The following is a 17,078-nucleotide window of genomic DNA, read 5'->3' as shown; positions in this document are numbered from 1 at the left end:
TTTAGTTAGTTGTAACAAACTTTAGTTAGTTGTAAAAAACAAACTTTAGTTAGTTGTATCAAACTTTAGTTAATTTTAACAAACTTTACTTAGTTGTAACAAACAAATTTAGTTAATTTTACCTAACAAACTTTTAACAAACAAACCGTCTCTTATGTTTAAAGTGAGTTTAATGTTAGATCCACAAGTGCTGATCTAAAATCTAATCAGAAAAACTACATTTAACACCTGTTTTGTCTCCGGTTTGATCTTAGAAATGTGCGAGCGTTGTGCCACCACATCGCCACCGAGCCAGGCCAGCTGAGCTTCAACAAGGGCGACGACCTGCAGGTTCTGAGAAAGGCCAGCGCTGACTGGCTGCTCTGCTCTTTGGGCTCCACGCGGGGTTTGGTTCCCATCATCTACGTCACCCTCAGCAGCACGGAGGTCAGCCATGACGCCGGTAGACTCAAACGGCTCTGAGTCCGTTCTGCTTCACAGCAGGAATCCAGCTGGATCAGCGGGTTGATGGGTTTCTGCCACAGTTCTACAGGTTCCAGCTCCTCGTTGGGAGACTCCGTAAAAACACAAAACATGAAGATAATGCAGGAAGTTGTGCAACAGAAGCATGTAGGTTCAAGCACTACATCACATTCAGATGCATGCGTATGTCTAACAACCAGGAGAACAGACGAGAAACAAACCCAAAGACAAACACTGTCCTACAAGCTCAAGTCCAACTACTTGAGATGGACTCGGATCTTCATCTCGCATCCATCTGTTCTCTTGATTCCACTTCACGAGTCCTGCTTCGTTACCTCGCAGTGCCACTCATCAGAATCAACAAGAATCATGAATTTTAGGAACATACAAGTCAAAGCTACTTCCTGGTACTGTTTACGGTCTAAAAACAGGAGTTACCTTTCTGAACCATGTCCTCCTCTTAGAACAAAGGGACTCCGGTTAATATTAACAGCAGAAAAGAAACTCGACTGTTTTTTTTACAGTCAAAGCAAAAAGGGAAAGAAGTTTACTTTTTTCTGTTTGTGTTTCTTTTTCAGAACCATTCACAACCTGAAGGACAACTATTAAAGTTGGAGGTCATGAAGGTTGATTTAAGTTTATTACAACATGTTGGACTGTCCCTCTCTGCTGTGCTTCAGCTCCGCCTTCCTGCACCGTGGCAGAGCTTTCTTTGTGGTTTTAATAGGGATGCACCAGTACCAGTCCTGGGTATCGGTCCGATACTGTACTTGTACACACGTGTTCCTCTCTGCAGTTGGTTAGTCGAGGCAGAGCAATAACATTTATGCAAAAACACATCCACGTTTCCCCCTCCTCTCGCACAGTGATGGCTGGACATGGACGCCAGTGACCCCCGCGACCCGGAAAGGAAGTTAGAAAGATGATGGATGTCCTGATCCACACTCCTTGCCACTGGTAGCAGTAATGTACCATCAGGTTGGTTGCTAATGCTAATAGAAAAACTAAAGCAGCTGCATGGAGGTTCCTCCTGTAGAAAGTACACCTGGACATGTCATTCTGTCTTTGTTCCTACCTCCTTTCCTCTCAAACCCAGCTGCAGTGTTGCCAGATTTGACGGTTTTCATTCTGATTTTGCAGGTGAATATTACTTTGGGCAGGCAGGGATAATTTGGCTGGATTTGGAGTCAGATCAGCGGTTTTTGGGTTAACCTGTTAAACACATTTCAAACAGTCATTCATCATTATTTCATAGCAAAGCTCCCCTGACCTTTCTCCATCACTGATTGGCTATTGTCATGTGCCAGGGCGTTCACAACAGAGGACTGGTGAGACAGTTAGTGGACACCTCATTGAGCGGGCTGACCCGTTGCAGCGGTACGTCAAGGCAGCCGCCATATTGGATGTGGCAGAACTGCCGGTCAACTGATAGAAGGAAATGGACTGAACTTCATAAAGTTAATGGCTGTCATTCACACACACTAATACATTTGAAAAACAAACAGGCACCAAAGACAACATTTGTAACTTTTAATGTGATTATTAAAACTGTTTACTCCTTAAATGTTTAGGTTAAAGGTAAGCACTAAACCAACATGTATTATAGTGTTTACAACTACTAATGTGTGTAACACTATTACTTTCTGGGGTTCTATGATGGATCTGACCAGAGACACCACGAGGAGGACTTGCCTGGAACTGCCCAAGGTAGCTGACCATCACTGTGACAGCTTCAGGGGTCTGTGAGAGCAACAGCTGATGAGAAGGTGCACCGTCCATCAGCACCCTCTGTCAGTTTGGACTTCAAGCTGAGAACGAGTCTTGCAGTGAGAAAAGGCTTAATCTTCTGCAGTTAGTTAAACTTCTAACAATTGTAATTTGAGCGACATGTTTAGCTGCTCAGGAGTTGAACGAGTGGACCTTGGCACGACCTCCAGTATCAGGTCCACAGATGAACCACCTTCCGGTTCGGGGCCGGAGACGATCTCTCCGCATCAGGAGTCCAAAACGAACCACTCAGTTCGGGGGTCCAAGACGTGCAAAACAACAGCTCTCTGCTCAGGATTATTTTGACTACTCTCTGGGACATTGTGGCTCCCCTCTGAAGAAAGCAGCTTCCAGCTCCAAGAACTTTTTCACAGGTGTCTCTGAAGGAACAATCACTTTCTGAAAAACAGAACAGAGAAATATTTTATTCACATTGTAATATTTCACATGATTTCATCATAATGATTGAAAACAACAATCAAAATTATTCATGTTCACACTTGTTAATCAAATAAAACAAACTTCATTAATGATTTGATTTTCTTTCTTAGAAACAGGAAGAAATAAGATTAACATTAGTCAGACTGTAGCTGACTCTGTGTCCAAGGACAGGAAATGTTTAGAAAAACATCAGACATTATTGAAGTCAGAGGAAACTTAAAAAAAACACGATTCATGGTGAGTCTGGAAGATGAATAAGGGTCGGGGTCATATTTAGAGCAGTGCAGCTTCATGCTACATTGGTGATAAATATAGAAATATTTGTATTGAACATTGAATCTGTGTCTAATAATCAGATCCTGAAATGTGACGTGTTGATTTTCTGAATAAAGAGAACGAACGTTCACATTTAACTGATTTTGATTAATCACATTGATGAACATATAAACACCAATATATCTTTACAGGGGGTGGGGGGTATTGTGTGTGCGTGCGTGCGTGCGTGTGTGTGTGTGTGTTCAAACAGTAAATATAACAATATATTGATGGGGCGGTTTTTCGACTCTTATCTGGCAACACTGCCCAGCTGGTTAAAGCAGATGGCCGCTGGTCCTGAACCTGGTTCTGCTGGAGGTTTCTTCCTGTTAAAAGGAGTTTTTCCTTTTGAAAATGGAATAGAATTAAAATCGGAATAGAATTAAAATCGGAATAGAATTAAAATCGGAATAGAATTAAGTAGAACTGAGTTGAAAACTGAATTGAATGCAGTTGAACTGAACTGAATTGAGGTATTTGAAATGAACAGTTCAATTTATTTCTGTAGCTCTAATTCACAAAAGAAATCGTCTCAGGGCACTGAACAGAAACATTCACAGACATTCTGTACAGAAGACTCGGCAACAATTGAGCAGACCAGGGCCTGGGAACATACGGATGAGCTAAAAAGTAGCTAAACAAGCTGCTTTTTTTTTTTTTTTTTTTTTGTCCTGCCAAATCATCTCTCCTGGATCTCATCATCACAAACATGCCACATAAATTCACTGGGTTTGGTGTTTTTACAAATGATCCATAAAACAATTAAATAAAATAAGCTGCTTAATGATTAGCCGACACTGCCTGCAAGCTAATGCTAAGCTAATGTTTCAAAGTGGTGGCAATTTTTTGTCTTCTTTCCACTCGTGCTGCTCTGAACTGGATGTCTTTTAAAATGTTGAGGACAGAAACGGACCAAAGCCTTTTTTGTCTCAACACTTTATTTCTGTTTTTAGTGATGCTATTGGGTAAGAAAAGTGTTTTTGTTGTTCTGAAAGTGACGGATGACGACCGTCAGTCAGACACAATGAGCCTTTATAGTTGGGGGGTTTCGAACCAATTATTTTACTTTCCAACATTTTTAAAAGAAAACTTGTTCACAAAATGGATGTCCAACATAAAAATCACCTTTTGGAATTCATCAAATTTATAATTCGAGGTTGTAATTGTCAAAGTGTCCAGGCTGTTGTTAGTGCTCGTACCAGTACTCATGGAATTCGTAGCACTTCCTGCTACCGTTGCAGTCGGCAGCATCTCGGCGCTGCTGCAGCCTCATAACAAACTGACCCGATCCAAACCTGATTAAGTTTGGACCGTCTTCAAAGTGACGTTGCCGCTCACTGGCTGTAGAGAGTCGTACAGAACCAACCAGGAATTTGGACCTGGACTACGTCCAGCCCCAGCGGTCAGTGGTCAGTCCAAACGCTGCTTGAAGGCTCAGCTGGCTTGTTGGGCAGGACAATGTTGTTGGAAGGTCTGGAGTCTTCCCAGGAGATAATCTGAACTTTTTCATCTGGATTCCTCTGGATTTGTTTTGGAGCATTGTATGGTTTTTTTTTGCTGGTACTCTGAAGGTCCAGCTCACTTCAAGAGTTTGAAAACGCTGCACTACCTCCAGCCTCAGGGGTCAGCTGAGCACAGCTTGCTGGCGCAGGAAGTCTCGAGCACGGAGGTGCTGTTCGAAGGATCGTGTCTTCACTGGAGCTCACCAGAGTTTATCTGGATCTTCCAGATGAAGATTAAGATATTTGCATTCCTCTGGATTGTTTTTGTTTTGTTTTGACTTGTGGCTTCTAAGAGTCAGTGGAAATGCGGAAACACCCCCCGGTCCTTGCGCCTCATCACATAATGGACTTTTTCTTTAAATGCAGGAGAGGAATCGGTTCGAGGCATCACAACTCCGATTGTTGGATCTGCGAGTGACGTACTGTGGCAGTTGTTTTTTTTTTTTTCTGCTCTTTTGAGCCATATTTTTTTAACCTTTCATCTTCTTCTTCCTTCTTCTGAATTAATTTGATTACACACACCCCCCCCCCCCCGCCCCCTACAATGGTGACGGGTAAACTCTTGTGCAGCTTCTTGTTGATGATGATCATGTGGCTGCAGGACGGGCTCATTCTGCTTTCCAGCAGCTGCACCAACATGTCCACCCTCTCTACGTCGACATCGTGTGCAGCCAGATCGCTGTGCCGATCCCTCTGGGCTACACGAACCGGGTCGAAGCCGGGCCCGAGGTGAACCAATCCTACCAGCTTGTGAACATCCAGGGCCCTGTGGTTCTGTGCTCCTTGTGCCCCCTCATGTGCATGTTCTGGAGCAGACCATCCATTCTGGATGGTCAAACCATGTTGGTGCATCTGAACTTGTTCGTCCATGCCAACTTCTCTGCTACTGGGTTCTAGATAACCACATCTTTATGAACACATCTCATGACAACATGTCTGTGAGGACCAAGATCATAAAGTCCAACAATTATACTACTGCCACAAAGAACTCTCACAAATGTCTGCTTGTAATGTTTTTATTGCTGGTATTCAACCCAGTCCTGGTCATCTCGCATCATGTAATACTCCAACAGATCTTAAAACCATGTCAGGTTGACACATTGTCCATATTCATGCTCGTAGCCTCCTTTTAAAAATAGATATAGTGAGGATTTGGGCTTCTTCTACTGGTGCTGATATTATTGTTATTTCTGAATCTTAGTTAACTAAATCTGTTCTGGACAAATATTTTTCAATTAATTGTTTCAATATTTATCGTTCAGATGGTCACAGAAAAGGAGGCGGTGTAGCAATATATGTCAGATCTAGCTTGGTGACACAACTGGTATTTACAAAATCAGCACCTAAACAATTTAAAATCTTGGCCCTAAATACTGAACTGTCTGTTGGTCAGTCGTTATCTGTTGCTGGCTGCTATAGACCTTCTACCACCACATCTGAAAGCCTGTTGTCCTTAATGCAGCTCTTATCTACAAAGTAATTTAGATCCCAATGAAATGGTTCTGGTAGGTGATTTTAATTTAGAAGGGCTCTCTCCTGTGTCTGAGGAATTTAAATAATTTTGTTTTTTTCATTCAACCTTTATTTCTACAGGTAAATCCCATTGAGCCTCGAGGACTCATTTACAAGAGAGACCTGATTTCAACAAAGAAAGATGACAACAATGGACAACAGCAACAACAATAAGCAGTTATAAAAAAGCATACTGCAGGTTTTTTTTTTTTACAAATAGGATGGCTAAAAGGAAAAGGTAACAAAAAACAGCTAGATTCTAAGGCAAATGTATAAAACTAAAAACAGGAACATGTCTGCATTGGTCCCTGCCAGGAGTCCAACAGATTCTTAAAGACACTTAGAGAGGACAAGGTCGAGAGCTTCAGATCTTTTTACAAGATATTCCAGGAAACAGGAGCGGCGTAAGAGAAGGCCCTCTTGCCTAGTTCAGTCCTCATTGAGGGAACACTGCAGGTAATAATGTCCTGAGAGCGCACGCCGTAGCTGCACTCACACAGAGACATGTAGGAGATGTATGAAGGCAGCAGACCAAGAAGTGATTTAAAGATGAAAATGTACCAGTGAGAGAGTCTGTGTGAAGTTTGGCTTCAAACCTCAGTCAGATCATTGATAGTCCCACTTGGTCTAATCCAAAGTGTCCTGCCAAATTATCTCTCCTGGATCTCATCATCACAATCATGCCACATAAATTCACTGGGTTTGGTGTTTTTACAAATGATCCAAGCGACCACTGGTTAGTTGCTGCTGTTAGAAATACAAAAATGCCTCATTTTAAACTTCCTAGAACGATTCTAAAACAGAATGTGAAGCATTTTTGTGAACAAGTCTTTCTTTGGGATCTGTTCCACTTTGACTGGCATCACATATCATTAATTGACGATGTGAATCTTGCTTGGAACTATTTTCATAATAGTCTCATTCATTTTGTAAATAAACACGCTCCACTTATCCATTTCAGAATAAACAGCCGGGATAGCCCATAGTTTACCTCTGACTTAGCTGATCTTTTGCACAAGAGGGACCAGCTGTTTGGGCAACAGCAAGACAGACCGGTTCGGACACTGATTGGTTGCAGTTTCATCAGTTACTGAATCGCTGTACAGTTTCCATTAAAACTGCAAAATTAAACTACTATTTATCTCAGACCACCAAAAATCTAAACGATCCTAAGAGCTTCTGGAAAACTATTAAATCCCTTTATGGCAGCACTCACTCATCTGACCGGCTACTACAATTATTTGTCGACTTTGCTCCTGTGTCAGAGAAGCATGAGATGCTAAATTGTGTCAACAAACATTTTGTTTCCTCCAGTTCCTTGTTTGATACAGTTTCTAAATGTAAATCACCTACTCCACTAAAAAATCAAACCTCAGTAAACCATACATTCTTTTTTTCACCGTTCTCTGTCAGTGAGATTACCAAACTGTTAGAAGATCTGGACACTAGAAAACCTGCAGCCCTGATGACCTCCTCCTGACTTCTGAAGTCTAGCTGCACAAATTATAGCAGAACTGGTGTCTTGCATTTTTAATCTGCCTATACAACATAATACTGTACCAGATGCTTGGAAAACAGCTGTTGTGCTGCCATTATTGAAAGAAGGAGACCCCACTATACTGAACAATTATCTACCAATCTCCAAACTCTGTATTTTAACTAAGGTTTTAGAAAAACTGATAAATATTCAAGTCAAGAAGTATTTGGACTCTTAATATTTTATCTTCTCTCCAATCTGGCTTCAGGAAACAACACAGCACAATGATCGCTTCGCTAAAGGTTTTTAAGGATGTTGTTGAAGCTTTGGACACTAAGGCTTACTGAGCTGCACTTTACTTAGACCTGTCCAAACCTTTGATGCTGTAGATCATGATGTCTTCTGCCACAAGATCTCAAAGATTGTCGTCTCAGATCACACTGTTGGTTGGTTCTCAAACTATCTCTCAGGACGGAGGCAATGTGTTCGACCTAATGGTACTTCATCTAGCTACCTAACTGTCACCAATGGTGTGCCACAAGGCTCAGTGTTAGGTCCCACTCTTTTTATAATTCGTATAAATAATGTTGGTCTAAAACTTCCTGGAACAGGTCTCTCTGTGAATGAGTCCTCGTGGCTCAATGAAGCTAGCCTGTAGAAATAAAGGTTGAATGAAAAAAAATTGTACTTCCATACAAGTACTGGTACTTTGGGGGCAACAAAGCTGGTATTGGTGCATCTCTAGTTTTTGACCTTCTTTCAGAGGAACCTCTGCACGTTTATATTACCGTAGCTTAGCATAGCTATCGTTTAAAAGAAAATATATCTTTGTCAGCAAAATAATCCAAGAACCAATGGGTTTCTAAAGACGTAAGGACAAAGAGTCCAAGTCCTCCAGGTCTGGTCTGAAGCAGTTGCTACGTAGTACTTTAAACATGACTTGGTGTTTCTTCACGTGTTTAGGGAGCATCTTATTAAAAACAGAAAGAAAATCTTTGATCTGGACTCAGCAGAGTTCAGTCAGGACCTCTGGACAGTTTCTATTTATTGAAACGTTTTGTCTGGTGGGGGAGAGGGCAGACTCCAGAAACCACCTGAGAACCATCAAACTGGTTGACCAACCATGAGAAGGTGATATTTATAAAATTGAGTTTGTTGTGGCTCCTCAGACTGAAGAAGTCCTTTGGATGAAAGACGAAATGTTTCAAGAAAAAGAATCCTTCAGAGGGCCTGACTGAACTTTGATGTTCAATCTGGACTGTTGCTAATTAATTTCATTTACTCTAGTTTGTTTATTAAAAAAAGGATAAAATATCTCGTTAAAGTGCTTGAGAGGAAAATGAGACAAATGCTCATGTGATATAAGTTTGGACGTTTATTTTAGTTTGACCTGAAGAAACATATTGTAAAAATATTAATGAAGTTATTTCTGGATGTCTAAAGGGACCCCCCGTGGTCTCGTGTGCATCGTCTCTGCCTGCCATGAGTCAAATGTGACTTTAAATAAAGTTACTAAAGACTTTCAGCTAAATGTCTGGGTTTGTTCCTGGTCCAACACATTACAAATGAGGGATAAATTGTACATTTATTCTTTAAATGAATGCCAGAGTTCATTTTCTTTTGAAAAAATTTGTACAGAAGATTATTTCAATCTTTGGGTTGTATAGTTTTTAGTTTGGTCTGATTTTTATTTTATCGTCCTTGAACTGTAAATATATTTAAATTTATCAGCGGTCTTTTTGGCCATAAAAATGAATGTTATTAATAATTTCTTAGTCCATTTCATGTTTGATGCAGGAAGCTTTGTTCAGACTCTCATGAGGAACACAAAGTAGAGATAAAGCCGGGGGCGGACGTTAAGACTGAGCAGAAGCTCTTGGGGGAGAAACGTTCTGCTCATCTGGTCTCTCTGTAAATACCTTCAGCTCTTCATGATGTGTACGTTCAACATTATCAAACTATTATGGAGAATAAACAAAGTGATCATGTGATCATGGCTCCCGGCTCTTATTTCATTCAAACACTCGAAGGTGCTCTTTAAACTCCACATCTGCAACACCCCCCCCCCCCCAAGCTTTTCACTGCAGAACACAACCAAACTGGATTTCTCAGAAGTATAAAAGTGACATTATCAGTGATAGCAGCCATCTGAGCACTGCACGTTTAGATATATGAAAACAACTTTATTTATGAAGCACTTTAAAACAACACCGTTGGCCAAAGTGCTGTACACTCACACATACAAGCATAATTTGATTAAACCTTTATTTATATAGTTAAAACTATAAAATCAACTGAAACCACAAAAGTAATTTAACAACAAATCATAAAACAACAAACAGTAAAAACAATAAAAAAAACTAGAAAGTTCCTGGAGAAACTTTGACGGGGACTGCCAGGCTGAAGTGGTAGCTGTGGCAGCCATCTTGAAACAAAATGGCTCCAAACGTTAATCAGTTCTAGACATTGATCTGATTACTTTCTCAGTGGGTTTCTGTTTTCTTCAGGTGATGTGACAGCAGCAGTTAGTGTGAGCAGTGTTCTCATTCATTTCCTATGGTGAAATATGGCGTCTTTGTTAGCAAAATATGAGTGTATCTTTTATCTTTACTATTATATCTTAATAGTAAACTTCCACCTTCTAAGCCCAGATTAATTAAAAAAAGGGATCTGAAACATTTCTGTGAACAGTCATTCCTCTGGGATCTGTCTCACTTTGACTGGCATCGTATTCTGTTAACTGATGACGTGAACTCTGCTTGGAACTATTTCCATAATAGTTTCATTTATTTCCTGAACTTACATGCTCCTTTTCGTCAGTTCAGAATAAAGGGACGAGACAGCCCCTGGTTTACTCCAGAGCTAGCTGACCTCCTGCACAGGAGAGATCATCTTTGGGCCGCAGCGAGAAAATCTGGCTCAGACACTGATTGGTTGAGTTTCCGACAGATGAGGAATAAATGCACAACTGCTGTCAAAGCAGCAAAACACAACTATTTCTTATCTCAGACCTCCAAAAATCTAAATGACCCTAACAGATTCTGGAAAACAATTAAATCTCTCTCAGGCACCCCCCAATCATCTGACCTCCCATCACAACTTCTCGTTAACTCTGTTCCTGTGTCAAATAAGCACGAGATCCTGAACTGTCTCAACAAACATTTTGTTGCTTCTGGTTCTTTATTTGACACAGTAACTAACGGAAAATCAGCCACTTCACTTAATAACCAAACTTCTACAAATCAAATCCCTCCTACAAGTCAATCCTCAGTTAATCACACCTTCTCTTTTTCTCCATTCTCAGTCAGTGAGGTCAATAAACTGTTAAAAGATCTTGACCCTAAAAAATCTGCAGGTCCAGATGAACTTCCACCTTATTTCTTAAGGCTGGCTGCTCATATCATCACAGTCCCTGTGACCCACATCTTCAATCTCTCCATAAGACAAAACTCCATCCAGACACTTGAAAACAGCCTTTGTTCTTCTTTGCTGAAGGGAGGTGACCCCACCTCACTGAACAACTATGGACCAATCTCTAAACTCTGCATTTTAGCCAAGGTTCTAGAAAAACTGATAAACTCTCAAATCAAAAATGACCTGGACTCATTTAACATCTTACCTCCACATCAATCTGGTTTCAGGAAACAACACAGCACAACCACTGCTTCCCTGAAGGTTCTTAATGATGTTGTTGAAGCACTGGATGCTAAGGATTATTGTGCTGCACTTTTCTTAGACCTGTCTAAAGATTCTGACACTGTGGATCATAACATCTTGTGTCATAAACTCTCAGAAATCGGTTTCTCAGATCACACCATTGGTTGGTTCTCTAACTATCTTTCAGACCGGAGGCAATGTGTTCAACATAATGGTACTTCCTCCAGTTATTTAACAGTCAACAATGGTGTACCACAAGGCTCAGTCTTAGGACCCACCCTCTTTACAATCTACATACATAATGTAGGTAAAAACATCCCTAATGCATCCATACATTTCTATGCTGATGACACAGTTGTTTATTGTCGAGCTAAAACAGTTGCTAAGGCTTTCCAGCTTCTGAAATCTGCATTTAACTACATCCAGACTGATTTGTTTCACCTCAAACTTGTCCTAAATGCCGAAAAAACCAAAGGGATGCTTTTTTCAAATAGGAAGTTGGTCCCAGCAGTTCTTCCTCCGATTTTATCCTCAAATGGTGTCCCCATTGAGTTTGTTGATTCCTATAAATATTTGTGTATCTTGGTCAACTCACATCTCTCTTTTAAGCTCCATGTGGAAAACTTGGTAAAGAAACTGAAAGTTAAACTGGGTTTCTTTTTCAGAAACAGATCCTGTCTAACCCTGAATGCTAGAAAACACCTTGTATCTGTGACTTTCCTTCCCTCCATTGATCACGGTGACATTATTTACATGAACGCTCCTACAAGAACCCTGCAGATGATGGATGCTGTCTATCATGGTGCACTAAGATTCATAACTGGCTGTAACTACCGTACCCACCACTGCACCCAGTATTCACTGGTTAACTGGACATCATTAACTTCACGCAGACTCTCTCACTGGTACATTTTCATATTTAAATCACTTCTTGGTCTGCTGCCTTCATACATCTCCTCCTACATGTCTCTGCGTGAGTGCAGCTACGGAGTGCGCTCTCAGGACATCATTACCTGCAGTGTTCCCTCAATGAGGACTGAACTAGACAAAAGGACCTTCTCCTGCTCCGCTCCTGTTTCCTGGAATATCTTACAAAAAGATTTGAAGCTCTCGACCTTGACCTCTCTAAGTGGCTTTAAGAATCTGTTGGACTCCTGGCAGGGTCCAATGCTGACATGTTCCTGTTTTTAGTTTTATACATTTGTCTTGGAATCTAGCTGTTTTTTTGGTTTTGTTACCTTTTTCCTTTTAGCCATTCTATTTGTTAAAAAAAAAAAAAAAAAAAAAAACTGTAGTATGAGTTTTTATAACTGTTTATTGTTGTTGCTGTTGTCCATTGTTGTCATCTTTCTTTGTTGAAATCAGGTCTCTCTTGTAAATGAGTCCTCGAGGCTCAATGGGATTTACCTGTAGAAATAAAGGTTGATTGATCTGATCAGGATAATTAGCTACATTGCCTGAAAATGCACTGCCTTGCATGTTGAATCAAAATGGCTCCAAACTTCACTCAGTTTCCATGAGGAGTTTTCTCCCATTCATTTCCTATGGAAAATTTGACATTTTTATTAGCAAAATACATTGCCATGGTAACTGATTGCCAATAAAAGTCAAAGCACCCTTCTCGGAGCTGGGCCGGTTGTTTTGGTATAATTTTTGTGGGGGTCCACGTTGCAGTCCGGGCCGCATTAACGAAGACAGAATAATAATAAATAAATAAACGCTTATTGGGTGTAGAATAATAAGTGCCTGCCATGCATTTGCATGGAGGCAATCCTATGCATTGCAATGGCAGTCCCCAACAACTTAAAAACAGTAAAACCAACATTTCAAGCTGAGTTAAAAGCCAGAGAGAAAAAATGTGTGTTCAAAGAAGATTTAAAAACAGGAAGTGATGTCAGAGACAGCTCGTTCCGCAGCGGCTGAGTCCCTCGGTCACCTCTCAGACTCCTGTTGGACTTTGGAACGACCAACAGCAGCTGATTTATTAACCCGAGAGTGTGAGGGAACAGCTGGAGCAGGTCGGGCAGATTTGAGACCATGAAGACATTTGAAAAGTACCCTTAAATGAATCCAGGAACAAACTGGGAGCCAATGATTCTAAAACAGGTGGGGAGACTGACTCCAACATCATCTGTGCAGCCTTCACCACTCTCTGCAAAGCTTTTCTTTCTGCAGCTGTGCAGCCTCCATGCCACACGTTGATGCTGGAGCACAGGATGCTCTCCACTGCACACCTGTAGAAGGAGGTGAGGACTGAGCTTCCCAGACCAGCTCGTCTCAGCCGTCTGAGGAAGTAGAGTCTCTGATGAGCTTTCTAAATCAGGCTGGTGGTGTTGTTGCTCCAGCTGAGGTTGTTGTTCAGGTGCACACCCAAGTACTTGTAGCTGGAGACCACTTCCACCACAGATCCTCTTATGTTCAGGGGGGTGTAGGTGTTTTTGTTCCTTCTGAAGTCCACAATCATCTCCTTTGTCTTCTTCACATTGATGTGAAGGTTATTCTCTCTGCACCAGCTCTCCAGGTGTTCCACCTCTTGCCTGTAGCTGGACTCATCATTGTTTGTGATGCATCCCACCACCGCTGTATCATCTGCAAACTTTACAATGTGACAGCCTGGATGGGTAGCTGCACAATCATACATGAGTGAACAGGAGAGGGCTCAGCACACAGCCCTGAGGGGAGGAGAAGTTGTGGATCCTCACTGACTGCAGTCTGTTAAGAGGTCTAGGATCCAGTTGCAAATGGAGGGGCTTAGTCTTTGGAACCATCACTGAGTTTAAATAACAAGACCTTGATCTTTTTCTCATTGAAATGTAAAAAGTTCTGTAACATCCATGCTCTGACTTGTGCCATACATTCTAGGAGTTGGTTCATGGAGTACAGTAGTCCCTCATTTATCGCGGGGGATCCATACTCTGAAGACCCGCGATAAGTGTCTTCTGGAAGAAGCTGCTAGAGCAGTTTCTTTTTTTGTGCTTAAACATTTTGCCTTCAATCCAGAAGGCTTCATCAGTCAGAAAACACACAACAAAACTGGTTTGTTCCACTTTGGAGTAAGGTGTTGGGGGAAGAATCAGTTTTGTTGTGTGTTTCCTTGACTGATGAAGCCTTCTGGATTGAAGTCGAAACGTTTCAGCACAAAAAAAGAAACTGTCCACATGACCTTACTGAAAAATGTTGGACTGCTAGAGCAGTGTTGTCCAGGCAGATATAATGAGTGGTTGTTTTCCAAGCAGCTGAGGGCAGTTGCTGAGACTCTCTGAAACAACAACCATGATGGAAGACGTGGGTCCTGGTGGAGAGTTGGCTCCGAGCCAGCCAGAAATTCTTAAGCTCAAACACCCAGGAGCAGATGAAGTAGCCTAAGTGCCGGACGAATCACAGCCCTGAGAAAAACATCCTTCTCAGGACAGCAGGCCTTTGGTTCCTCACCTGTATCCACTGTGGTAATGAGAGAAAATGGACGCATATCCTGGTAGGACCGAAACATCTTCCTTTGAAGACGAAACAGTGCCAACTATGTTTGTTTAGACATATTAAATTCACAAATCTGAGATAAACTTACCTAAATTTTAATGTTAAGAGTTAAGAACCTTAGTCCAAATTGAATGATACTCCTTCTGAAAGTCTCCATATTTACGTCATTCACATTTTAAAATAATACTATTGGCTGTTCATTCATATTCCATATTTGCCATAAGTTTCATATTGTTATTATTCAAACTGACAACAAACATTACAGAATTGTGTATTTAAATTACCGAATTCTTTGTTTGTTTCTTCGAGGGACAGGAATTAGTTCGCTACAAGAACTCACGTAAATATTTATATGTATTTGTGGGGTGAGGTCAATCCAGATTACGGTAACACCTGTTAAAAGGGTGCCCTGACCCAAGCCCTCTCCTCCTACATATATTATTAATAGACTCTTCTTGGACAGCAGTTCTTCCTCTGAGTTCATCCTCAAATGGTGTACCCATTGAGTTTGTTGATTCCTATAAATATTTGGGTATCTTGGTCGACTCACATCTTTCTTTTAAGCTCGATGTGGAAAACTTGGTAAAGAAACTGAAAGTTAAACTGGGTTTCTTTTTCAGAAACAGATCCTGTCTAACTCTGAATGTTAGGAAACACCTTGTATCTGTGACTTTCCTTCCCTCCATTGATCATGACATTATTTACATGAACGCTCCTACAAGAACCCTGCAGATGTTGGATGCTGCAGATGTTGGATGCTGTCTATCATGGTGCACTAAGATTCATAACTGGCTGTAACTACCGTACCCACCACTGCACCCAGTATTCACTGGTTAACTGGTCACCATTAACTTCACACAGACTCTCCCACTGGTACATGTTCATCTTTAAATCACTTCTTGGTCTGCTGCCTTCATACATCTCCTCCTACATGTCTCTGTGTGAGTGCAGCTACAGCGTGCGCTCTCAGGACATCATTACCTGCAGTGTTCCCTCAGTGAGGACTGAACTAGACAAAAGGACCTTCTCCTACTCCGCTCCTGTTTCCTGGAATATCTTGTAAAAAGATCTGAAGCTCTCGACCTTTGACCTCTCTAAGTGGCTTTAAGAATCTGTTGGACTCCTGGCAGGGACCAATGCTGACATGTTCCTGTTTTTAGTTTTCTACATTTGTCTTAGAATCTAGCTGTTTTTTTGTTACCTCTTTCTTTTAGCCATCCTATTTGTAAAAAAAACCAAAAAAAAAAAAAAACCTGCAGTATGACTTTTTATAACTGCTTATTGTTGTTGCTGTTGTCCATTGTTGTCATCTTTCTTTGTTAAATCAGGTCTCTCTTGTAAATGAGTCCTCGAGGCTCAATGGTATTACCTGTCTAAATAAAGGTTGAATGAATGAATGTAAACAATCAAATCAAATATTACTATAATAATATTTATTAATATTATGATTAATAATATATATTTCATGGAGCACCAGAACTCTGTGGTGATGTCAGGACAGCTTTGCTCTGGACACACTACTAATTAATTATTCTTAAAGCTAGTTCAAGCACAAAGAATATTAATTGTTTAATTACAACGGATTCTTTCTTTTTCGAGTTAAATTTCTGCCATGTGACCACGATAACTTGAGAGTGGAGTTTATAATTAGTGACATGAGACGTAATTTATCTTTGACCCATCAGAATAAATGCGGTCATTTATTTAACAGAATCAAAATTTAACATCAAAACATGTACACATTGATTGGCTGATCTGTTTCTGATTAATAAACTTGGCACGCTTTACTAACAAGACAACAGAAGATTACTGATTGAGAATGATTCATCTCTGAAGGCATTTAACTTGATTTACTGGTGAATAGAAGTTTAAAGAGAAGGAGTAAAGAAGTTTAAAGATTTAAAGAGGAAGTTTAGATGGATGAAGGAAGATGTGTTGACCAGAAATGGCACCCTTCCTCCGACCCCAGCTCAGCCCTCCGGTACACTCAGGGCGTGACGACTCGTGACGACTTGTTACCTGAGCAGAGGATACATCAGCTCTGGAACAGAGGTCCATTAGCACGCTACCTTTTCAGTGTCTCCGGTCAGGGTGGCTGAGAATCTTCCGAAGTAGTTCCATATACTCCGTTCAACAGAATAAGCTTCCTTCGAAGTTGAGAGCATTTAATGCTCTGGGTGACTTCACAGAGAGGCAGCTGGGACTCCGCTGGAATGGATGGACCCTTGGCACATGGTCCAATTCCATACTCCAAAGCTGACTTTCAGTAAGAACTGAAAGTTCCTCTTCGACTCGCCATCAGACTGAGTCTTCCAGTAAACTTGTAAGACTTAAAGTTCCAGGAAGACTGAGAAGACTGAATAGTTCCAAGAAGTGTTGACTTTTAAAGGGTATCCACTTCCTGTCACTTGGTACTTCCTTATTGGTTGAAACAACCAGCAGGGGTGGAGTTTAGTGATGTCAGAGGG

The 17,078-nt window shown here is 41.0% G+C and overlaps 1 protein-coding gene across 1 annotated transcript in view; it reads left to right on the top strand.

The window, feature by feature from the left end:
* Positions 1 to 1,024, top strand: part of LOC119412958 (iporin) — a 63,807-nt gene extending 62,783 nt beyond the window's left edge. Inside the window, exon 8 of the mRNA XM_037679969.1 lies at positions 255 to 1,024. Within this exon, the coding sequence (XP_037535897.1) occupies positions 255 to 462 (208 nt within the window). The 3' untranslated portion in view covers positions 463 to 1,024. The remainder of the gene's footprint in view (positions 1 to 254) is intronic.
* Positions 1,025 to 17,078: the final 16,054 nt, after the last annotated feature.

The sequence above is a fragment of the Nematolebias whitei genome, chromosome 8 (genome assembly GCF_014905685.2).
Source record: "Nematolebias whitei isolate Nwh7 chromosome 8, NemWhi1, whole genome shotgun sequence".
Lineage (NCBI taxonomy): Eukaryota > Metazoa > Chordata > Actinopteri > Cyprinodontiformes > Rivulidae > Nematolebias > Nematolebias whitei.
The sequence above is the reverse complement of the archived record's forward strand: the minus strand, read 5'-3'. Positions and strand labels throughout refer to the sequence as shown.